Source organism: Anopheles merus, chromosome 2L, assembly GCF_017562075.2.
Source record: "Anopheles merus strain MAF chromosome 2L, AmerM5.1, whole genome shotgun sequence".
NCBI classification, from domain to species: domain Eukaryota; kingdom Metazoa; phylum Arthropoda; class Insecta; order Diptera; family Culicidae; genus Anopheles; species Anopheles merus.
The window spans coordinates 1,203,678-1,230,000 of NC_054083.1; the positions used below are offsets into that span (position 1 = coordinate 1,203,678).

The window sequence follows — 26,323 nt, forward strand, 5'->3', positions numbered from 1 at the left end:
TGAAAACGAAATTTAAACGTTCTCATTACCAAAAGTGCTAGGGTTTACCTTCGAAAACTGGGCAAGGTGGTCACGAACACACACCCCAGGATTGATGTGGACTGATGGACATATGTCGATACATGGCTGGTACAAGATGTCGGTGCTGCAGTTAAATAAGGAAAGAAAGGATCGCACCAACGAACGCAAAGATGCAATTGTTTTGTCAATATTTATGTCATGATCGATTCGTGTAATACGAGCGCTCCAAGGCTCCCAGGAACGGGTATGACAAATCGATACCAAACAGGATGAAAACAAAAGTTACAAAATCAGGTCGAAGTCCGGTAAAGGTTAACGTCTACTCTCTTTTTGGGTCACTCTGGTGTAATGTAAAACATCAAGCAAGGTACAAACAGTCTGACATAAAACAGATATCAATTTTTATAACTTGTTGCTTCCGATGAAAGGTATAAGAAGATGTTGTTTGGAAATGGACAAAAAGACAGATCCCGACATTCGTAGCTGCCTGTAACGTACGTCGACGGAATAGACTTTGGGGAGCGATTCGCAAACGTTATTTACGGTGTCTTGGGATCATCTGCTATGCCGCCGGACGGGGAACCGGTCATCCAACGGCAACCACCGTACGTCCAGCGTCCTATAACGTCCAGGCTAATCTTTGCCCCACTTTAACACCGTGACTAAACTCGCGCACGTTTCTCACATTGACATTTGTTACTCACCGCAGGGGGGTATTAAGTCACAATTCTGCGCAAAAGAAGCATCTCTGCTAGGTTAAATATCTTGCATATGGAACGGTAACAGCAGTAATAAATAACAACAACAACAACAACAACAACTGCATGCATTCGGTGATGGAATTAGTTCCGATTAACTCTGAAGTGAAAAAAAAACGGTCGAAAGGAAGTTACCGATTAGAAGCCGCAGCCGCTCCATACGATTGGAGGCGCTTTCCGTCGAACATTTACTCATAATTTGCGGGAGCTAATGCACAAAAACGCTCACACACAAGCTTGATGCAAATTTAAGCCCAAAAACTCGCATTACCGCGCCCACCGGGGGAGCAGAGCCTTCAGAAGTATTCAAAAATCGATGATAATCGGTAATAAATTCGAAGATTGGTTTACTTTGCTTTGTTTTGCTAATTCTGCCGTGAGTGTGTGTATGTTATTCTCCCTGCGTTGCGTTGATGGAAGCAAAGCAAAGTAAAATGTTAAATGAACGAACCCTCCTGCGACCTCCTCCAAAAACAAAAGGAAACAAAAAAACACTAAAACGGATACCACATTATTTGATCGTACCTTTGCCGATCACATGAACAACACAACACATGGGCAAAGTTTTGGAAATATCTTTCGACAAATTTATCTATTTACCCGTAGGATTGACACCCACCGACAACCGCAATGCTCGCCCCAATGGACACCTCGAAACGGTGAGAAAAATTGAGGAGCATGTGGCAGAATTAGCATGAGGAAATGGGTAAAGGCAAATAACGTCTAATTAGCAGTCCGGTAAGAAAGGGATGCCCTCACTAAACTTCGTTCTGGAGTGGTAGTGTATTCGATTCAATTGGTATCGCAAGCCGGATGTCTTGATTCCCATGGCTGGATCAGAACAGCTGGAGGAAGTTTCTACAAATAGTTGCACTTTTTAATGCGAGAGGGACGGCTTTGCCGTATCGCTTAGTTTTCATAATAATTGTTATATAATATAAAGAATTAGCTTGCATAGTTATCAAGAATATGTACTTCCTGCTACGTGATTTTATCTTAAATTATTAGACATTTCCATCGATCTCCCATCGAGTGTGACGTCAATACAATGTGACTAGGATTGATAGAGCAACATATAGATGGCCGTAAAGACTTCAAATATAAGATCTGACATTCTCACTCATAGACAGCGTCTCGTGGAATATCTCATTTTTAGCTTTTCCACGTCGAGTTGTGTCTACCCGCTGCATCACATTTGAACAGATCGCCCTTAGACAGATCAATACAAAGGTAAGACGTAAACGAAAAAAGACGTCTGTCATGTGAGTCTAACGCTGGGAATTGGACACTGTATCTAACTCGCACGGAAGACCTCCTACCACCCCCATCCTATTTACAGCAAAGGTATAAGCTTAGCTCCGTCTCATCAATTTGCGGGAGTAACTCTTTTGAAATCCTCACTTCCAATCTGTCATCGAGCGTTCCAGCGTGGAAGCTTTTAATTGACATTTTTTCTAAAGCCTGTTGACAGTTTAAACGTACCCGTGCGTCGTAAGAAGGCAATACAACCCGATAACTGACCGAAACGGGTAAGCATACCTTGAAGATGAAATGAATCGATAGTGTCCGATTGCTAAAGCCGCTGCCACGTCGAACCGGCCCAACCGGGTCGAACTGACCCAAACGCTGCAACGATCGAATGTTTCGCCGCCAGCAGTGACCATAATCTGCACGGGGTGTATGAAGAAGATTTTCTACACTTCTACTCACCACTACACTGAGCATGGACCTCGTAGCTCTACAAGAGATTCGGTGGCTAGGGAACGGTGTGCAGAACAGGCGTGGTAAGCATTGCTACGACATTTACTACAGCTGCCACGACCGCCACCGCGTGCTCGGAACGGGTTTCGCCGTAGGTCCCCGGTTGAAACCCGCAATCATGGATTTCAAGGCTATAAACGATAGGCTATGCACCCTGCGCATGCGAGGCAAATTCTTCAATATAAGCCTCATAAACGTTCACGCCCCTACTGAAGATAAAGAGGAAGAGGAGAAGGACCTTTTTTACGGCCGCCTCGCTAGAATCGTAGATGCGTGCCCCAGGCATGACCTCAAAATCATCCTGGGGGACTTCAACGCAAAAGTCGGTAGGGAGCCAATGTACCGCCAATACACTGGCTGTCACAGTCTGCATGAGCACAGTAACGATAATGGTAGTAGATTGGTCCAGTTCGCCGCAGCGAACAATCTGGTTGTAGGAAGTACCAAATTTGCGCGGAGGGACATCCACAAAATGACGTGGGCGCACCCGGATGGCGAATCCTTCAACCAGATCGACCACGTGTTAATAAGCCGCCGACGCAGTCGAGTCTGTTAAATGTCAGAACATATCAAGGAGCCAATATCGATTCCGATCACTACTTGGTTGGCTTAGTGATACGTTTTAGAATCGCCCGCCCCCACGCCAATGGGGGTGGAGAAAACACGCAGCCTCGGCTCAACACGGACTCTCTAAGGGACATTATTGTCCAACAGGAATTCAAAGCCGCTTTAGACGAGTCTCTACTACCAGAAAACAGATATGAAACTACGAGCGAGAGGTGGAACGCTCTAAAAACAAAAATAATAAACTGTGCAAGAAATATACTCCCACCACGTCGTGGCAACACCAAATCTGGCTGGTTCGACGATGAATGCAGACAAGTGACCGAACGTAAGAATACTGCATACCGAGCAATGCAGCAACGGCATAGAACGCGGGCATGCGCAGAGGAATATTCACGGCTCAGACGCGAAGAGAAAAGAGTTCACCGCTCCAAGAAGCATGCTTTGGAAGAGCAAAACATGCGGGAACTCGAGCAAACCAGAGAGGCGTACGGACCGACACGAAAGTTTTACCAAGCGATAGCAGGTCACCGAAACAACGTTGTACCTAAGGTAACCTGCTGTCGCAACAAGGATGGAGATCTGGTCAGTAACCAGCCAGAGGTCCTCTCGCGGTGGGCTCAGTACTTTGATGAACTACTCAATGACCAGTTTAGCGAACAGCTAGAAGCGCCACTAGCAGATGGTGACATGCTACTGCCACCTAGCATAGAAGAAACACGAAAATCTATCCGTCGGCTGAAAAAAAACAAGGCACCCGGAACCGACGGAATTGCAGCCGAACTGGTCAAGAATGGAGGTGCACGACTAGAAAACGAGATTCATCAAATTGTTACTGAGGTGTGGGATAGCGAATCGATGCCTTGTGATTGGAATCTCGGCATCATCTACCCCATATACAAGAAGGGAGATAGGTTGGACTGCAACAACTACAGGGGTATTACGGTGTTGAATACCGCCTATAAAATATTCTCCCTGATCCTTCAGGATCGCCTTGTCCCGCACGTCGAAGAGATAGTAGGAAACTATCAAAGAGGATTCCGAAACGGAAAATCAACCACTGATCAGATCTTCACCATGCGGCAGATCTTGGAGAAGATGGCTGAATACAGACACGACACATACCATCTCTTCATTGACTTCAAAGCCGCATATGATAGCATAGCCAGGGTAAAACTTTATGACGCTATGAGCTCTTTTGGAATCCCGGCCAAACTGATAAGGCTAGTTAGAATGACTATGACCAACGTCACATGCCAGGTGAGGGTGGATGGAAAACTCTCAGGACCTTTTGCTACCGGGCGCTCTCGCTGTAAAGAACGCTCGCTCGCGCTGTTTCATCATACCCCTTCCTTCCCGTTTCTTTCGGCTTGCACTGCGATGAGCTGGTACCCCCTCCCACTTGATTCCAGCGAATTGCGCTGCGCTGGACTGACACCCCCTCCCACTTGTTTCTTTCGTAGCACGCTGTGCGCTTCCCTTCATTCGGACTTGGTGCACCCGAATCAAAACAAAAACTTGAACACATTAAACTTGGTTTATATTTTATCACTTTTATTGCAAATAAAGGGGCATTTTCGCACATAGTTTCACACAATCTTGCCACAAAATCACACACATTATTTATATTTAAAAAATCATCTTATTTAAAATAGCTGTCTAACTGCATGAATACCGTTGTTGCTGTTCAATGCAGTAAACAAATATTGAAATAAAGCAGCGCAAATCACACATTTAAGATAAATGGTGAAAGATAAGCGCAGCTTCATTTCAATGTGCACAACACTTCAACACTTAGCGAATCTTCGATCGCCCGGGACTTAGGCTAACACGCGCGCGGCCTTTCACGGCGAACGCTTGAGCTGAACTGACGATTTCGTGTGGTGGCAAGAAAGGGAGCGCACAGAGGAACACTCGCTGCACTAGTGCGAGCGAGACACCGATAGCCGCATGCCGCTGCGAGAAAACCAAACTTAGCGCGCAGGCTGAAAGTGAACGCACACATTCACACATGTGTAATTGTGTGAGTGCAAAAACTGTGTAGAAACCAAAACACGCTCGCGCCTCCGCGTAATTCCGCGTATTTCCAACCGTCTCCCCATGCTTCTACATGCCCCTCGCCTGAAAGTCGTACACTTTTTCATTCTCATTGCTAGTAGGGCACGCGGTGGGGGCCCGGCCCAAGATCGGATCCGTAGTCCGTTGTTTTGGGCTCGAAATTAAAAATGGCGGATGGAGCGCTACCACGGAGAGAATGCGCTCTCTTGCTTGCCTTTAAAATACACGAGGCGCTCTCGCTGTAAAGAACGCTCGCTCGCGCTGTTTCGTCATACCTCTTCCTTCCCGTTTCTTTCGGCTTGCGCTGCGCTGAGCTGGTACCCCTTCCCACTTGATTCCAGCGAATTGCGCTGCGCTGGACTGACACCCCCTCCCACTTGTTTCTTTCGTAGCACGCTGTGCGCTTCCCTTCATTCGGACTTGGTGCACCCGAACCAAACAAAAACTTGAACACATTAAGCTTGGTTTATATTTTATCACTTTTATTGCAAATAAAGGGGCATTTTCGCACATAGCTTCACACAATCTTGCCACAAAATCACACACATTATTTATATTCAAAAAATCATCTTATTTAAAAAACCGTCTAACTGCATGAATACCGTTGTTGCTGTTCAATGCAGTAAACAAATATTGAAATAAAGCAGTGCAAATCACACATTTAAGATAAATGGTGAAAGAAAAGCGCAGCTTCATTTCAATGTGCACAACACTTCAACACTTAGCGAAACTTCGATCGCCCGGGACTTAGGCTAACACGCGCGCGGCCTTTCACGGCGAACGCTTGAGCTGAACTGACGATTTCGTGTGGTGGCAAGAAAGGGAGCGCACAGAGGAACACTCGCTGCACTAGTGCGAGTGGGACACCGATAGCCGCATGCCGCTGCGAGAAAACCAAACTTAGCGCGCAGGCTGAAAGTGAACGCACACATTCACACATGTGTAATTGTGTGAGTGCAAAAACTGTGTAGAAACCAAAATACGCTCGCGCCTCCGCGTAATTCCACGTATTTCCAACCGTCTCCCCATGCTTCTACATGCCCCTCGCCTGAAAGTCGCACACTTTTTCATTGTCATTGCTAGTAGGGGCTCTCTTGCTTGCCTTTAAAATACACGAGGCGCTCTCGATGTAAAGAACGCTCGCTCGCGCTGTTTCATCATACCCCTTCCTTCCCGTTTCTTTCGGCTTGCGGTGCACTGAACTGGTACCCCCTCCCACTTGATTCCAGCGAATTGCGTTGAACTAACACCCCCTCCCGCTCGTTTCTTTCGGCTTGCGCTGTGCGCTTCCCTTCACACGGACTTGGTGCACCCGAATCAAAACAAAAACTTGTACACATCAAAGTTGGTTCATATTTTATCACTTTTATTGCAAATAAAGGGGTATTTTCGCACATAGCTTCACACAATCTTGCCACAAAATCACACACATTATTTATATTCAAAAAATCATCTTATTTAAAAAACCGTCTAACTGCATGAATACCGTTGTTGCTGTTCAATGCAGTAAACAAATATTGAAATAAAGCAGCGCAAATCACACATTTAAGATAAATGGTGAAAGATAAGCGCAGCTTCATTTCAATGTGCACAACACTTCAACACTTAGCGAATCTTCGATCGCCCGGGACTTAGGCTAACACGCGCGCGGCCTTTCACGGCGAACGCTTGAGCTGAACTGACGATTTCGTGTGGTGGCAAGAAAGGGAGCGCATAGAGGAACACTCACTGCACTAGTGCGAGCGAGACACCGATACCAGCTTGCCGCTGCGAGAAAACCAAACTGAGCGCGCAGGCTGAAAGTGAACGCACACATTCACATATTGTGTGAGTGCAAAAACTGTGTAGAAACCAAAACACGCTCGCGCCTCCGCGTAATTCCACGTATTTCCAACCGTCTCCCCATGCTTCTACATGCCCTTTGCCTGAAACACTTTTTCATTCTCTTTGCTAGTAGGGAGGTACAGTATCGGACAAAAAGATAGGGCATTATTTTTTGTACGCACCATGCACCCGTTAGTACAGGTTGTGTGTGTGTGTGTGTTTTTTTTTTTGTTTTACAAGGAGGGGGAATCTTCGATAGACTCCCGTTGTCGCACGGGTGTTGACATGGGATTCTTACCCAGTAAACCCCCTCCTTGGGCCATATACCCTTCCCCATGGGTTCACCTTTCGGTATGCTTCTTGGGGAAGGGCATATGCATCAGCATTTCATCCTCGCTACTGCACGATGAGCCAAAGTTCGTGCGTCAGATTTGACAGTTATCACGCGAACACAAAACGGTCATGGCGACGACGCGAAACACTAGACACTAAACGACACTTTTTCCGCCGCGCACTCACGCGTTCACTAACACATACACTCACGACGAATTTAAATATCGCCGAGCTGATGGTCTTGCTTCCATTTTTGGTGCAGCTTGGTCAGGATCAGACGCATTGTTGTTGCCGCTGCCTCCCATGGGTCGGTGTGCTGCAGCATGACTTGTATCAGGTTAGAACGGCCCACCTCTACTCTGCAACTCTCGTTCAACTGCAGGCGTTCCTCGGCGAATCGAGGACATGACGTGGTCCACCGTCTCATCTTCATCCTGTCACGCAGGGCACCGAGATGAAGAGGCGCGATTGAACCTGTGCAGATAGCTTCTAAAACAGCCATGGCCGGAAAGAACCTGGGTGACAAAGTAGTCCACATCACCATGTTTCCTGTCTAGCCATGCTGCAACGTCGGGGATCAGCAAGTAGGTCCATCTTCCGTTCAACGAGTTACTCCACTCGTTCTGCCATTGCCGCATCGATGCTTGCCTTGAGGCTTTCTTGGCAGTCTCAGTGAAAGATTCCCCCGCACGCGATTTCCGGAAGTTCTTCGAGTCCTCCTCGAGGGTGATGCAAAGAGGCATCATGCTCGCAATAACGCATACCGCTTCGTACGAAATGGTACGGTACGCGCTAGTAACACGCATGGCCAACTTCCTGTGCACCTTATTCACGGTGTTCTGGTGCTGCTTCTTCTTTAGTATATGCGCCCAAACCGGCGCTCCGTACCTCAACACCGAGATGGCGCAGTTAGCATGAAGGCGCCTAATGCTGCTACTCGGTCCGCCAATGTTTGGAGTAAATGCCGCTGGTGAATTTATTGCTTTCATGGCCTTCTTGCAGGCTTCCTCGAGGTGGCTCTTAAATTTCAGTCGGTCATCAATGACTACCCCAAGATACTTCAGCGATCTGGTAGACTCGACTTGTACAGTTCCTGCCATTATCGATTCTTTTTGGTGCTTGTGACTGCTGATGACGATGAACTCAGTCTTCGCATGCGCAATCACTAGCTTTGCGTCCCGCATCCACCGGTCAATCCGACAGACTGCGTCGGTGGCGAGCATCTCTACCTCCTCAATAGACACAGCTGAGACAGTGATAGCGATGTCGTCTGCAAAACCAGTGATTTCGACACCAGGAGGGAGGGCGAGGGTCAGTACTCCATCATGCATGACGTTCCACAGGGTGGGACCAAGCACTGATCCCTGGGGTACGCCTGCGGTGATGGCATTGGTTTTTACTCCTTCCTTTTTTCATCTTCATGCGCTCTACCGCTGCCGCAATTGCCTCCCAACTAGCACTGTTGAAGGCATTCTTCACGTCGATGGTGATGAGCGCACAGTATCGAGCTCCACATAGCTTCCGTAGAAACGCCGCATTACCTTTTTCCAGCACCGCCAGTATCGCGTCCACTGTAGATCGTTTATTCCGGAAGCCGAATTGACGATCAGACAGACCGTGTGGTCCCTCAGTGTATTTTGTTAGGCGGCCCAAAATCACCATCTCTTGCACTTTGGCCAGGTTATCCACAAGTCCCAAGGGCCTCAAAGCTGACGGGTGGCCTGGCGGCTTACCTGGCTTCGGTATCAAGACTAATTTCTGTCTTTTCCACATTGACGGAAACTGGCCAGTAGTCAGGGTGTTCATTAGCACGTTTTTGAAGACATCAGGGTATGCCAACATAGCAGCCTTGATCGCCATATTGGGGATGCCATCTATCCCAGGAGCTTTGCCACATTTTAAACGATTGGCCAGGTTAATAATCTCCTGTCTCGTTATAGGCACTGGGTCAGTCTCTGGCGTGTTGATCGTAGGACTGAGGTTCGGTGGTGCATGTGTTGGAAACAGGGTTTCAATAATGCTCTTCAGCTTTACAAGACACTGTTCTACAGGTTCCGAAGACTTTACCTTATTCATGAGTGTATTGAAGGCAAGTCCCCAGGGCTTCCGAGCGATTTCGTCGCATAGCTTGAGGAAGTGTTGCCTTTTACTGGCTTTAATCGCTCTTTTAAGTTCTGACCTAGCCGCAATGTATACGATCCTGAGTTGTTGTTTTACTTCAGGGCATCTTTCTCGCTGCATTTTGCGCCGTGCTGCTACGCATTCAGCCCGTTGTCTTTTAATCGACGCGTTCCACCAGTACACAGGTGGTCGTCGCCCGTTAGGAGTTTTTCTTCTTGGCATAGCGCCATCACAGGCTTTGGTAAGGGCTATCACGATTTGGGAGGCGCTCACGGCTTCGCCGAAATCTCCGAAAGCTAAAAGCTCCTTAAAGAAATCCTCATTGAAGGATTCGGTTTTCCAGCCTCTACCACCAACTCGGGACCCATGCGCTGATGATGATGTTAGCCTATGCCCTTGGATGATGGCGTATCTGACAACATTATGGTCGCTGAGAGTGAGTGCATCACTAACTCGCCAGTTCAATCTCTCCGAGAGGGTGGGACTGCAGAACGTAATATCAACGATTGATGTCCTCTCGTTTCTGTTGAACGTGGGGGTTGTGCCGGTATTTTCCAGCGTTACTCCCAGCCGGGCGAAGCTATCGAGAACAGCATCACCTCTGCTATTAGTTCGCTTGCTCCCCCATTCAACAGCCCAGGCATTGAAATCACCGGCAATTACAAGTGGTCTATGCCCATCCAGCTCTGCTACGAGGTTGTCTAACATAACATGGAACCTCTCTAGTTCCCAACTTGGGGGAGCATAACAGCTGCAGAAAAACACTCCATTTACTTCAGTTATGCAGAAACCCTCGAAGGTGTTAGATACTACCCGTTGTATTGGGTACCTGCCTGTCACCCATATTGCAGCGTTCCCAGTCTTATCTGCCACCCAGCTACTAGAGCCTGTTGGAGCGCTGTATGGCTCAGAGACTATGGCAATATCTCCTATCTCCTCCACCATCACCTGGCTCAGTAGTGCCTGTGCCTCTTCACAATGGTTTAGGTTTATCTGGGCTACTTCCATGGTGCTGTTTTCTTAGCCGCCGGGCAGAATGCTCCGCTAGAGTTATGCGCGTTGGATCCATCTGGACAAAGCACACATCGTGGAGGCTGACGACACGTAGCAGCGAAGTGCCCTTTTTCCCCGCAGCGCAGGCAGCAGTCCCTTCTGTCTGGTCCACAACAGTCCTGAGAAATGTGGTCGGTTTGCCAGCAGCGATAACATCTTCTGCTCGGTATATTTATACGCACCGGGCAGACTGACCAACCGATTTGCACTTTTCCTGCTCCTGTAACCACCGACACTAGCTTTACCGGGAGTTTCACTAGAGCGGTCTGGGTTTAACTGGGCCGTTGTGTTCACCCGCTCTTGTTTGCTTACCCTCCGCCATGGTTCCCATCTTCTTCTTGCGTTGGGCCTTTTTGCTGACAACCGTGCTTTATAGCTCACCGTTCTCTAAGTTTTTACCCCCTTCGCTGTACTCTGCATCTGGACGGTTACTAGAGGGAGCATCATTTTTTGCTCGTTTAGCGTCCTCTGCTTCCTCTGGCGTTCTCGCTTTCCTACTTCTCTTCCCAGTCATAGGTGTTTCTTGAGGTTCCGATTGGACCTCGCGAAGCGCCTTTTCAGCCCTCTCCGCTCGCAACTTCATAGTCAGCAGCTCCCGTTCGATACACGATAACGCCGAGAGGATGTTCACTGACATCTTTTTTATCGGAGCATGTACATTGTTCCGATCCTTCGTATACGTATGCAGCTCCCTTGCTACCATCAGAGCTTCTTGCAGTTTGCTGGTACTAACCTCGAAACCCTGTTCCTTGATAGGATGGGAAGTTTCCTGGCACTCCATGCTGGCTGAAGTCTGCTCTTCCGGCGTAACTTCAACGACATCCACCGCCGGTGAAACAGAACCCTGCACATTATCATCCGGGGGCGATCTTGGCGTCTTGCTGCTACGACCAAAAAAGGCGCCTATGTCCTTAAGGGCAGACCCTAGCGGACGAGGATGAAGCGATTCGTTTCCGTTCATTCCGTCAGGCGAATCCAGATACGCAGCGCATTTAGTTCTTTGAGTGTATGAGCACCCTAAGACGCTAACCGCGCTCGGTACGTGTATGCGCACCTTAATGCTTCTTCCGCACGTTAACTCAAAGGCACTCACGCACTCGATGATCGTAATACACTCACTACGTACGCACACAGTATACCGGTGGTGTTTGGATACCACACACAACGCAACGAACGCAACGATAACCCGTCCGACAAAATGAGTGTATTTTTTGAGTAATTTGAGTACCGTTCCCCGTTAGCAGTTACTCTTGGAGGAATGAGTTACACCCTCGCGCGAGCCCTTCCCCTCCCCACCCGGAACGTACGGTGCGCTATGCAGTTCTCAATGTGTTCGTGTTCTTTCCAGTCATGCTACCAACACATCCAAAGATATTTGTTTCTTTCGTTTCTCGTTTTCTTTCATGCATTGCCACGATCGCAAATACGCACTTATTCTAAAAACCAACACAAAAACGGTAATTTTTTCTTTCATTAAACACTTTATTCCAACATAAAGTACACTTTAACAACACATTCAGAATCTATCATACTCACGAATGGCGTCATACTGTAAAGTACCGGGTCGAGCCAGGCTGCGGGAAATTTGTCGACAATCTGCGTTGCCTCTGTTCAGCAAATTCTTACCTGTCGATGCACGCACTGCATGTGCGTCTGTGCACACTGTTTATTCACTTCACACTTCACCAAAACACACCAGCGCACGAGACTTTGAACGAAATGAGCACCAACGCACACACTGCGCACGAGACTTAAAACAAAACGCGCACAACCATCTCCGATAAAGCGTCGCACTGTACTGGTGGTTTTGTACGCGTAGGAGGGGGGACACACGGAGCGATGGTTCGATGCTGTAGTGTAAGCGAGACAACACGATACGACGAGCAGCTCCAAGTTGTTGAGCTCGCTGAAAGAAGACACACACATTCACAGACGGCTCGTCAAAGCACGGTATTTGTATTGGTGTTAGTGAAGCGCGCGTGTAAAACAGAATGCGAACTCTCATCGCAGCGCGTTTCTCCTTGCTTCCTCAAGCTTCCTCATACCCCTCGGCCTGAATCACTCAAAATTTGGGGTCTCATTGTTTGCGTGGAAGTCACTGAAACTCACAGAACTCACGTTCGAGTCACTCACGCACTGGGTGCTCCTAGCTTCACCAGCACAATTACACTACTCGCTAAACTCAAGTGTGCCTAGAGGTACCCGTAATACCGAACTATACTTCACGCGCACTATCAATATTTAAGTGGTACAGTGTGTATCCTAAATGCACGAGATACTTTCCACGGCAACACCACTACAAACAACCGCACTTCCTTCTAAAACGACCTTGTTCTATAGTGGCGGCTTCACCCGCGTTCCACAAGATTAGCACGTTCCGCGCTTCTGTCCCTCAGCAGAAAAAGGCCCGCGGTCAGAACCCGCTCGCACGCACGGAAACCACAGGCAGAACCAAATTCCTTGTGTGTGTGTATGTGTGTGTGTGTGTGTGTGTGTGTGTGTGTGGTGTGTGTGTGTGTGTGTGTGTGTGTGTGTGTGTGTGTGTGTGTGTGTGTGTGTGTGTGTGTGTGTGTATGTGTGTGTGTGTGTGTGTGTGTGTGTGTGTGTGTGTGTGTGTGTGTGTCAAAATACATGTTGGCTGTCTTGTCATCCATGATACATTTTCCAGATTCGAGTTGGGATTTTACGCATTCAAAACCTAGTGTTACCAAATCGAAAAGAATTTACGGATTCAAATTGTATGTACGATGTTGACATTCGTTTAACGTGCTCGAAAAATAGTGTTACGATGTTGAGCTGGCTTGAGAAACCCTGTATGTTTTTGAGGAGTTGTTAGTATTTTTAAATCTTTTTAATTATCGATTTCGTTATTCTATTCGCGCAATTCTAAATTTGACAGTTCTGAGAGCAAATTGTACTGATTTTATACAGTCTTTCCCTGAGTTACGCGACTCTCGATTTTCGCGAATTCAAGATACGCGAATTTAAATTTTTGTCAGATCATATGTCTAATCAGCACAATTTTCTACAACACTGAAAAGATGAAAAAATGCAAATTTTCCAAACGTTTTAAATCAATAAAAATGAAGGAATAACCGAAATTTTTACATGAAATGCATTAAATAAGTTATTTAGTGCATAAAGGAATTAAATTCAATAAAAGATTACAATTTATCAAACATATTTGGGTTGTAAAACGTGATATTCGATTTACGCGAAAATCAGAGTTAAGCGAATGCCTCCGGAACGCATTATTCGCGTAACTCGGGGAAAGACTGTACAACAATTGTCAAATGCAAAATAAATTCCTTTTTGGTTGAATTTTAAAAACTAATTTAAAGGGTAAAAATTCTAACTGGCACTTGGAATTAGATTAGGTAGATAATTTAGTGAATAAAATTTGCGACGTATAGCAAAATTAAACTAAAATTTGCTATAATTTTAATGAAAGCTTCAAAATTCGAAGTACGCGAATATTCGAGATACATGATTTCATCAGGTCCGCATTACAGGGTTTTCGATGATATTATTGACATTTTCAGCGCGCTATGTAATCATTCGAGCATATAATTGAATGTTCGGATCATTCTTATCAAAAGGTAAACAAACGATTTTTGAAAAAAATATGCTGATTTGAACTAAATCATGTATTAAAATGCTTCGATAATGATTATTTACTAACATTTAAACATTTAAGAATGAAAATTACTCGCTACGGCACAGAATGAAAACGAAACAATTAACAGCTCAATAGCATCGCCGAACATATCAACACATACATTCGAACATGTCAATAGCGTGCCGAACATTTCAATTATATGCTCGAATGATTCAACAGCGCGGTGAACTAGTTAATAATATCATTGAAAACCCTGTAATACCGTATATCGGCGAATACCGGTGTAAGTAGGTTATCGAATTCTATCTGAGCAGGTCCTAAATATAATATGCTGTAATCTATGCCGCTATAATCTTATCTTAAATCAACAATAATGGATATAACAGTACTAATATTTTATATTATGATTGGTGTATTGTGAACTACTAGTTAAAATGGCTTGGCTAGAGATACGCAACAGAACTCAGGCTCAGATGTGTATGTAGATGTGACTATAGGGCACATTAAAAGGGTTTCATCCAAACATGTAGATCAGCAATCGTGTTTTCTTTTAATGTCCTTTTACAATTACCCTTTATGGCTTAGTTCCTATGGTACAGGTTTCCATCCAATTCGTAGCCCGTTTCCCACCTCATGTTGTCTTATTTACAATATCGATAAATGTGACTGTTTCTATACCATTAGCAATCGTGGTCCAGTTTTATTCTTAGTGTGTTTGAATATTCTGCTATCGGGGCCCTTTCCGTTGTAAGTTCATAGGCTGAAATTTCAGCCTGTCAGCTGTTTGCATTGTATAGCAGTTTTCGAGCAGCTATCTTAATGAGTAAATATACAGGTGGGCTTATCCCAAGGTGTATGAATTTAGAATGCTGATTTTTATCGCTTCTGCTTCTGAATGAAGATTTTAAGAGTGTTTTGTGTATTCGTCAAGCCTCCAGAAAGCTCTTTGGAGCAAAAGTTTTCACTCGTTCTGCCAAAAAGTGATGTTCAAAATTGGTTATCAAAAAATGCTATGAGACCACCTGGACTACATACACTTTGATTCCAGATTCGATCACCTGATTTCTTTAATGCACCTTGGGATAAATGTAAACAAAACCGTGTTTTCGAGCAGGTACTCGAATCTAATTCTAGCTTTGTGACAAGAATAATCTAGACTGAAAATTGCAGGCTAGTTTTGTGTGTGGTTTTGTATTGAGTGTTTACATGATTTCAACCTCCAACTGTCAAACTCCATACAAAAAACTGACTGGAATTGTGAAGGGCCCCATCATTGACCATTTTTACAAACGCGTAATGTTTGATGTTTGATAAAATTGTTCTGGACTTTTAGAATCGATACTATTAACTAGTTATCGATACTGCACTATCATATTTGTACCCCAATATTTGTGTAAAATATTTTTCTTTGATTTTTATTGTTAATCAAATTGACTTTTTGTACTCCTCGCTTCTTATCTGGAATGGTTTGTTATGTACAAATTCGCGATGTTTTTTATATGTGCTCTTTTTTATACGAGAAAAAATGTTTAATGTACTTTCAATATTATTCAATATTAAAATATGATATTTTTCATTACTCGCGTTCTCTTACGGTAGTTCTGCTAGGAAATATCTGTCAAACACACTTTTTCACTGAAGGTAGGGGAAGTCTAGCAGCCTGTGGTGAATCTTTTTCAAGCAATCCGAGTTATCCATCGCTGGATGAATAACAAAAATATTTGCTTGTGTAAACAGCTTTATTTTTCACAATTGTTGCTTTTATCGTACACGAGGGCTTTCTATCGTTTTTTGTGTGTCGTAGGAGGTGCCGTTCTGTTCGCTGTCCTATTTTATTGCAGTTCTTTCTTTATTGCACCCGAGATAAGTATAAGTAACCTAATTTTAAACTGTTTACACTTGCAATTAGTTGACAGATCAAGAGAAAAATTGTAATGAAACTGTGAGCTTATCTATTAATAAGCTTTGTATTGCAAGGCTTCGGCATTTCGATTGTTTTTATCCTTGGTCTAAATCCTTTAGGCTTAAGCGTAATCATATAATGGGGGCCTTCACGATTCTAGTTAGTTTTTTGTATGGAGTTTGACAGTTGGAGGCTGGAATCATGTAAACACTCCATACAAAACCACACACAAAACTAGCCTGCAATTTTCAGTCTAGATTATTCTAGCCACAAAGCTAGAATTAGATTCGAGTACCTGCTCGAAAACACAGGTTTGTTTACATTTATCCCAAGGTGCATTAAAGAAATCAGGTGATCGAATCTGGAATCAAAGTGTATGTAGTCCAGGTGGTCTCATAGCATTTTTTGATAACCAATTTTGAACATCACTTTTTGGCAGAACGAGTGAAAACTTTTGCTCCAAAGAGCTTTCTGGAGGCTTGACGAATACACAAAACACTCTTAAAATCTTCATTCAGAAACAGAAGCGATAAAAATCAGTCTTCTAAATTCATACACCTTGTGATAAGCCCACCTATATATTATACCCACTTAGATAGCTGCTCGAAATTTGATATACAATGCAAAAAGCTGACAGGCTGAAATTTCAGCCTACGAGCTTAAAACGGAAAGGCTCCCAATTTTGGTTTAGATTTTTGGGGAGGTTGGAAAGTACATTAATTCGTCTTGCAGAATGTGGGGTTCAAATAATTCCAACTTGGCAACACTCACTTTTATTAACAATTATGGTGGCATGATTATGACAAAAACAGAAGTGGCTCCAATCGATCATCAATGATGTTACATTCTAAGGTCGGAAAAAAATCGGAGCCGAATAAATCCGTTACTAGGCAGTCAGGGGCATGGAGATTGTCAAATTCGGTGGGACAACCGATGACTCCAACGGTTTCGAATGGCTCTAAACTGCTCTATAGCTTCTATATAAACTTCTCTATAGGGCATTTAATCGAAACATAATACGACTGAGCTTGCATTCGATTCAATGATTTTTAAGGGTCTCGATTGTTCTGTACGATTGTGTAGAATAAGTTTATGAGATGTTATGGGTACATACATGTTAGTTTCGAAAAATATACCAAAGAGGAATGTTCTTCTCTGGAAAATTTAATACACTCTGACAAATAGTAGTAACAGATTTATGGTTTGCAGTGCTTTTAGTAATTCTCAAAATATTCAGTTTGACATACCTGACATACAATATGGGATCAAGAATCGCATCCACATGATTCACTATCATAAGTCAACTACTGATTATACAAGACTATTTGATAATCAGCCATGGATGTTCAGACCGATTTGAGGCTTCGGCAGGGTCATATAGGTTTAGGTTGAAGCGCCAAATTCTAATTAATCTAACTTAATTAAACTTTTTTGTGTCTACCTATCACTAGAGTATTAAAAAAATCCACAACATTTCACGATAATATTCTCTATTTATGTCAAAAGAAGGAGTCTATGTCCGAATCGATCCATAGAAAATATAAACTCGTAACATACATTTTAAAAAGTTATTCATGTGGCTTTGGTTATACAGATTCTATGGGTACTCTTTACAGTGAGTCTAAAACGAATTTTGTAACTCAGCTGTGTGTCAAACTCATTTCATCAGGGGGTCACAAGTAGACATTTTCAGTGATTTGGGGGCCGCAAAGCTGAGAATACAAAATATCACCAATAGTTAGAAAAATCATTTAAAATTTTTCAAATATCCATCTTTGTAACAAACCGTTCATTGATGAATTTTGATCCTGATTCAGATCAGTATTATTAAACAAATTGTTTGATATTACATGTCCTTATTGGTGAATCTTTCTTGTTCCAACAAGTGTCAATAAACTGTGTCACTTTTTGACAGGACTGGTGCAAACTTTTGTTCGAAGAGACTTTCTGGTAACTCGACGAACACACTAAACAATTCAACAAATCTGCATTATACAGTCTGTTCCCGAGTTACGCGGTTTGTGCATTCTTGAGGAATCTGCGTAAGTCGAATTTCGTGGTTTTCGGCCAAAATACAACTATTGGATACACTTTGTCATTTATTTGATACGATTCGTGCAGAACATTCTGATATTGGGTCAGAAGGCCCTTCACGATTCTCTTCTCTGAAACTTCTGATATTAGGCCTTTCACGATTCTAGTCAGTTTTTTTATATGGAGTTTGACAGTTGGAGGCTGAAATCATTTGAACACTCCATACAAATCCACATACAAAACTAGCCTGCGACCAGGTGGTGGAATCTAGAATCAAAGTTTTTATAACTAAATTTGAACTTCACTTTTTGACAGGACGTGTGAAAAGTTTGGTCAAACAAGCTTTCTGCTAACTTTACGAATGCACAAAACAATCTTAAAATCTTCATTTAGAAAAAGAAGTGATAAAAATCAGCTTTTGAAATATAAACTCCTTGGGTTAAGCCCACCTGTATATTGTACCCACTTTGATAGCTGCTATAATACAATGCAAACCGTTTGTTTACCTATTGGTGCAAGGTGCATTTAAAAATATCCAAGGTTACACTGATATGAAATGATATGATAGCACTACAGAATCGCCGAACATGTCAACGTCTACTTCCAAAAAATACTATATCTCTACTACAACTCGCTACTATAAAACTACAACTCGCTGAACATGTATATATAATCCTCGAAAGCTCGGTAAGCAGTTTCTGAGAGCAAGCTGTTTTATTTAACCTTTAAAAAAAATCCAAAAGAATATATGGAGTGATCAAATATGCGAATAATAATTTGAAGAACATAAAATTTATAAATAAAACATGAGATTATTGCAGAATTGCAGAAGATAATATTTGAAACCCTCGCAATGTTTAGGGGGTCGAAATGATTTTTGTCATTGAATTGTATCAAAAGCATTAAATTACTTCTAAATGCACTGCTAAAATGAAGCCGGTCTCGTGGTACAGTCGTCAACTCAAACGACTTAACAACATGCCCGTCGTGGGTTCAAGCCCCGAATGAACCGTGCCGCCATACGTAGGACTGATTATCCTGCTATGGGGGGTAATCCATTAGTCACTCAAAGCCAACTCCACTAGCGGTACAGGAAGGCCTTGACCGGCAACGGTTGTTGTGCTAAAAGAATAAATGTATTGCTAATCAGCTTGCAATGGCCGGCGATTGCCAGGCGTTTAGAAGATAATTATCGGAAATTAGTGAGTAGTGTTGTATCGCTTGCGCTCTTCGCTTGGCGTAGGACCAGTCGTTAAAATTGGCAAATAGATTCAGTGCGTTCGTGATGTCAACGCCGAGCAATTTTCAACGACTGTTAGTTTTTAACCACTTCTTTAGCGATGCTGGCTATTGCAATTTGTAAAACAAAGCACGAAACTATATGCCCACCTCTAGTGGATTTGACTTGGACCAAAATCGTAAATAAATAAACGATGCTCACTAGAAGTTCGGTGCGATCCCTATAACCCATTTCTCATAAAATAATACCTATTTGTTGAAACATCAACATTGTTTATGCATTATTATTTAGTTTATTTTTCTTTTAACATAACTGTTTTCACAGGTTCACTTTTCACATGTCTAACTAATATAAAACAATATCTTTTTATTTCAGAATAATGTATCTGCGTCAGCAAATTCGTAGATTAGAAGAATCTAAGTCGGAAAATTCATTTATGTCATCAGATGATCTTTAGCATAGATAAAATGGATGCTATATGTGTAACGAGACATCAGTAAAGGCAGTGGATATGCAATTAAAATTTGTAATTAAATTAAGGGAACTTGAATGTAAAGGTTACATTGCGTACATAATACATAATTCTGAATATGTTCAACCGATGTTGACACAAATATACGTATTCAATTAGAAATGAAAAACAAATGCTGTTTTGAGAATATATTTATTATGCCAAAAAATCGATGAATTACGTTTGTGAATTTAATTTATGACAGCTTCCCTAACTAAATATATTAGAACGTCGATTATCCGGGTAGCTCGGGAAAGGGCGGATGCCGGTTAATCGAATTCCACGAATAATGGTCCAAGAAATGTCAAATTCATATAAAAATTCATCTAACCGTAGCAATAGACGATGCGCAATCTCAGATTGCGCATATATTTATCTGTCTAACGGGTCGGTTTGATATATTTATCTATCAAAAAAATATATATCTCGGACATATAATCTTGGAAATTTATGCGCAATCTTTGGCGCTATCTGAAATTGTATGGAAATGACGTTTATAGCTCAGGGTTGGCTACGCGAAATGACATATGTTTTGATTTGTTTATTTGTTTATTTGTAAATGTTAAGTGATTGGCCATCATTGGCCTTATCACTGATCTTATAAACTAAACTTATAATAACATAAAGCATCACGGTACAATGTAACATCAGCACAAAATAAATAACACAGAGTATCACAGCAAGAAAAACAGGTTAACTTAGGGAATTCCAGTCAAAAGAGTCATAATGTGCATTAAATCTAAAAGCCATCGCAGTCAAAGGTTCATTATCGCTATATGCACGTCTAGTTTGGTCAACTCTTAGTAGCCTAAAGTTTCTTAAAATACGAGCAGGTACGTGGAAATTAACTCTAGCTAAAAGGTCCGGTGAATCTATCTCTCCTAGGATGATTTTTTTCATAAACAAGATTTGCGCCGTTTCGCGACGAGTAGCGAGAGACTCGAGTCCAAAAATTAAACACCGGGCATGATAACTAGGTCTTGCTGCTACGTTACGCCAGGGTGTGAACCGTAAGACCAAACGGGTGAATTTTTTCTGCACTGACTCAATCTTATTCGACCATAACGACGACGATGGGCACCAAACTACTGAGGAGTATTCTAAGATGGATCTGACTAGTGATTTGTAGAGTGCGACAAGACAATGTGGGTCGGAGAATTCTCTCGACTGCCTGCGTATAAATCCTAGCATTCTGTTCGCTCTATCAATAATTTCGTTATGGTGCACATGAAAGTCAAGTTTACGGTCAAGGGTAACTCCTAAGTCTTTTACTGCACTGTGTCGTTGTAATTGTGTACCGGAGATGCAGATAAAACGAATATATGCGCAATCTGATTGTTTAACAGATAAACTAGATTTAACAATTGTTCTCCATCAAAAATGAAGTAAACAAATATCACTAGACTCTAGATATCTCCAAAACAAGTGTTTTCGCGAAGCTGACCATCGCAGAAAATGTTCGCCCCGATCTGTCAAATTCATGCACACGGTTAAGCCGCCCGCCGGTCAATCCGTCCCCGGATAATCGACGTTCTACTGTACAGTCAAACGTCTTTTATCCGGGCTCTTCCGGAATCGATCTCGCCCGGATACTCGAATAACACGTGTGGTGACACAACGTGTAACCGCTTCTTAAGACGCGTTACGCATACATAATGCATCGCGCGTAACGTGTAGCACTCACCCACTCACTAACACTAATAATAGCAAACGATTGCACTACTACCATTAGATATAGGACTAGAATTATATTTTATATAAGAAATAAAAAGTATTCTACGAGTGACCACCAAGCGAGCAACAAGCCAATTCATTACGTGCACCCAAAAGTAGTTAAAATTAGCTAGAACATTCCCATAACTGGTGACCCCGATTGAACAAATATTAAAATACGTTTGTCCGAAAAGTAACGTAGCAATCGCGAGTGATCATTTCACAGTGACCGCTTTTTATTTGCATTTCGCTCGCCGCGTTTTTAAGTTCAATAATCGACCATTGACCATCAAGTGTCGACCGCGTGCGAAACAAAATGACGACCAACAACGAAGTTGAACAAAATGGTGCGCTGATTGTGAAAAGTGAGGCAAGTGAAGCTACAGTGATTGCCAAAATAAATTTTCCAGACTTCGACCAAGAGGATATTGAAATCTGGTTCATATGCCTCGAAGCCTCTTTTCACGTCAACGGCATTAAACTGGACAAATTTAAGTTCAACACAGTGATCGTTGCACTTGGTTCACGAGCAAAATACGTGTATTCAGTTATCAAGCAGTGCCAAAACGAAAATAACAGCAACAAGTACGAAACACTAAAGGAAGCTGTTATCGCTCATTTCCAACTATCGGAAACACAGCGACTGAGTAGTTTGCTGTCCGGCATGTCCCTTGGAGACCAGAAACCCAGCGTCTTGCTGTCCGAGATGCGCCGCTTAGGAGGAGCAGGTTGTAACGACAACATCCTGAGCAACTTATGGTTGCGAGCCCTGCCCAACACAACTCGTGCCATCATCGCTGCCATGCCAACCGCAACACTGGACGACCAGGCAAAAGTTGCTGACAAGATTCTGGAGGCACCCCGCGAGCAGATTTCCTCTATTCAACATCGAGGAGATGGAGCTACGATAAATTCGCTGGAACAACGTATCGAAGCCCTTACCCAACGTTTAGATGAAGCACTAACAGGTAACCCCCACAGAAGGAACCGTTTTACTAATACACGTTCTCGGTCTTGCAGCCGACGGGATGGAACGCCAGCCAGAAATAAACGTGGCTGGATCTGCTGGTTTCATTTCCGGCACGGTTCTCAAGCTCGCAAGTGTGAAAAACAGAAGGCTGACAACCCGAACGTACCGTGTATTTTTTTCTACGGGAAGATCGAGGTGTACTCTCGACCGCATAATGACCGATGTAAGCGCTAACCCACAAACCGCCCACGCCGCTGCCGCATCTGCCAGCAATCCTACGTCCGCCACGGACAATGATAGCAGCGACAACAATCGTTTACAACGCATACACATACATGACCCGAAAACATCGAATCGATTCCTTATCGACACCGGAGCGGAGGTTTCTGTTGTGTGTTGAACCTTAAGAGAACGTAACTCACCAAAACACTCACAACAGCTGTTTGCCGCGAACGGTACCCCAATACACACGTACGGTACCAAGCGTATCACTGTAGATCTCGGCCTACGACGATCCTTTGTGTGGGTGTTTGTCATCGCAGATGTAAAGTCGCCAATCATAGGTGCCGATTTCTTAAAACATTACGATCTCCTTGTCGATCTACGGCGATGCAAACTGATCGATAACACGACCCGTTTTGAAATCGAAAACATTAACGCAGTGACCGAACCTGCTATTACCACATTCGACATGAATTCACCGTTTTCTGACATTCTTAACGAATATAAGGACATAACTGTTTTAAACATGAAGCACAAACCAACCGAGGCGAACACCGTTCATCAGATAATCACTAACGGACCACCCGTTTTTTGTCGACCACGACGATTGCCCATCGACAAATTAAAAGAAGCCAAGGCTGAATTCCAATTTTTAATGGAACAGGGAATTTGTCAACCCTCTAAAAGCAACTGGGCAAGCGCTTTACATCTTGTAAAAAAATCGAACGGCAGGTGGAGACCATGCGGAGATTATCGGAATCTTAACGCGATCACCATACCAGACCGATACCCAGTACCGCATATTCAGGATTTTTCGAATATCCTGCACGGCAAAACAATATTTTCATGTATTGACTTACAAAGGGCATATCATCAGATTCCAGTAGCCCCAGAAGATGTCCCAAAGACGGCCATAACGACCCCTTTCGGACTTTTCGAATTTAAATACAAGACCTTTGGCTTAAGAAACGCAGGACAGACTACAAAGGCATTTGCACGCTATCTTAGGCGACCTCGATTATGTTTTTCCTTACGTAGATGATCTATGCATAGCTTCAGAGAACATAGAACTGCATAAAAGGCACCTTCGTGAAGTTTTTGAACGCTTGAAACAGAATGGTCTCGTCATAAACGCAGCTAAATGTCAAATAGGCCAACAATCTGTGGATTTTCTCGGACACAGAGTCACAGCCGAGGGTATACAACCGAAACTCGCCAAAGTTCAAGATATTATTGATATACCTAGACCCATTCACGCCAAGGAACTGAAAAGATTTCTAGGTGCCATAAACTTTTATCGCCGATTCATACCACGCGCAGCTGAAAACCAACGCATCCTACAGGCAATGATATCAGGCAACATAAAAAAACGACACGACTAGCCTCGAATGGAATGACACTACCAACCACACATTCCTAAAGTGCAAACAGGAACTATCAAATGCTACTCTGCTTGCACATCCTTCACCTGAAGGAACACTAGCCCTTGATGTGGATGCTTCGAATACGTGCATCGGTGCCGGTCTTCATCAGATCACCGAAAAGGGACTACAACCACTTGCATTCTTTTCACGCAAGCTGAGTGAGAGCCAACAAAAGCTAAGCACGTATGATCGCGAGCTAATCGCGATGTACGAAGCAGTAAAGCACTATAAAGATGCCGTACAAGCCCGAGAGTTTTGTATTTATACAGATCATAAACCGCTCGTCACCGCTTTTCAGCAGCGCCCAGAAAAGGCTACACCTACACAGCAACTCAGACTTAGCTACATAAGCGAATTTACAACCGATATTCGGCATGTAGCGGGTGATGCAAATAAAGTTGCCGACATGCTGAGCCGCATTAACACCATTACTGCAATAGATACAACAGACTACAATCGCATGGCTAAGGAACAGAAAACCGATCCAGAACTCAAACATTTCCTAGAAAATCCACCAACAAATACTTGCGTTCATCTTAAACAATTAAAATCACCTCTAGCCGATACGCCCATATATTGCGATATATCTACAGAGGCGATTCGCCCTTTCGTACCAAAGCAATTTAGAAAGCAGATTTTAGAAAAAATGCACAGCACATCACACCCTGGTATACGTGCTACCACTCGTTTGGTATCTGACCGCTTCATTTGGCCTTCTCTTCGTCGAGATTGCAAAACATTTGTAACGAATTGTATGCCATGCCAGAAGTTAAAAATACAACGCCATAACAAATCGCCAATTGATCAAATCAAAACGCCTGATCGCCGATTCGCACACATTCATATGGATCTTATAGGACCCTTACCGCCATCTGAAGGCAATTTATATTGTCTTACCATCATTGATAAATTTACCAGGTGGCCCGAGGTTTACCCTATACCTAACATGACCGCACACACCGTAGCGTGTGCTTTCATCAGTGGTTGGATTTCGCGATTTGGTGCACCGACGAATATTACAACCGACTGTGGCAGGCAATTCGAGTCAGAGCTTTTCCGTACCCTTACAAGTATGCTTGGCATAACACACTTGCGCACTACCCCATACCATCCGCAAGCAAACGGACAAATCGAGCGTATACATCGACAGCTCAAGGCAGCTATAATGTGCCACCAAAACTCGAGGTGGACTGAAGTCCAACCTATCGTCCTCTTAGGCATGCGATCTTCTCTGAAAGCAGATTTAAATGCAACGGTTGCTGAGCTTATTTACGGCGTACCACTTCGACTACCTGGTGAATTTTTCGTGCCAAGCGAAGATAAGAGAGCAACATCTGAGTTTGTAACACAGCTGAAGCAGCAAATGTCGAAAATAGCACCAAAACCAACCAGCAACCACAACACACGAGAAGCTCCATTCATCCAAAAGGAGATAGCAACATGCACACACGTTTTCATCCGAGTGGGTGCAATCAAACCGCCTCTAACGCAGCCGTATGATGGACCGTACCGGGTGGTCCGACGGAAGAAAAAGGTTTTTATCGTCGAGGTAAACGGAAAGAACGTCCCAGTTTCCATCGACTGCCTTAAAGCAGCATTTACCCAGGCAGAAGGTGAAGATTCACCCGCGAAAAATGATCAGCATTCCAATTCACCACCAATTGTAAACCCACCGTACAAAACACGCTCAGGACGCCGTATTGTGATTCCGAACCGCTATTAAAATCTAAGGGGGAAGTAGTGTGGTGACACAACGTGTAACCGCTTCTTAAGACGCGTTACGCATACATAACGCATCGCGCGTAACGTGTAGCACTCACCCACCCACTAACACTAATAATAGCAAACGATTGCACTACTACCATTAGATATAGGATTAGAATTATATTTTATATAAGAAATAAAAAGTATTCTACGAGTGACCACCAAGCGAGCAACAAGCCAATTCATTACGTGCACCCGAAAGTAGTTAAAATTAGCTAGGACATTCCCATACACGGTTTAAAGGTCCAAGTATGAGTTTTACAGGGTTTCGAATCATATAATGGAACATCTATCCGGGCATCTACCCTGCCTGCTGGAAAACTTCGTGGCTAGTTCCAGTGTTCAAAAAGGGGGATAAATGAAATGCATGTAATTACCGTGGCATTACATCGCTCTGTGCCTCCAAACGCTTGGCCTGCCCGTGCAGCTG

General features: G+C 43.5%; 1 protein-coding gene across 2 annotated transcripts in view; it reads left to right on the forward strand.

The window, feature by feature from the left end:
* LOC121591884 (WW domain-containing adapter protein with coiled-coil homolog) overlaps positions 1 to 20,167 on the forward strand; it is a 59,158-nt gene extending 38,991 nt beyond the window's left edge. Inside the window, exon 12 of one of the 2 annotated variants that reach the window (XM_041912934.1) lies at positions 19,665 to 20,167. In XM_041912934.1, coding sequence (XP_041768868.1) covers positions 19,665 to 19,746 — 82 coding nt within the window. In that variant the 3' untranslated portion in view covers positions 19,747 to 20,167. Of the gene's footprint in view, positions 1 to 1,385; positions 1,489 to 19,664 lie in introns of those variants that run through there. The other variant, XM_041912932.1, reaches the window with a different exon arrangement.
* The last annotated feature ends 6,156 nt before the right edge of the window (positions 20,168 to 26,323 follow it).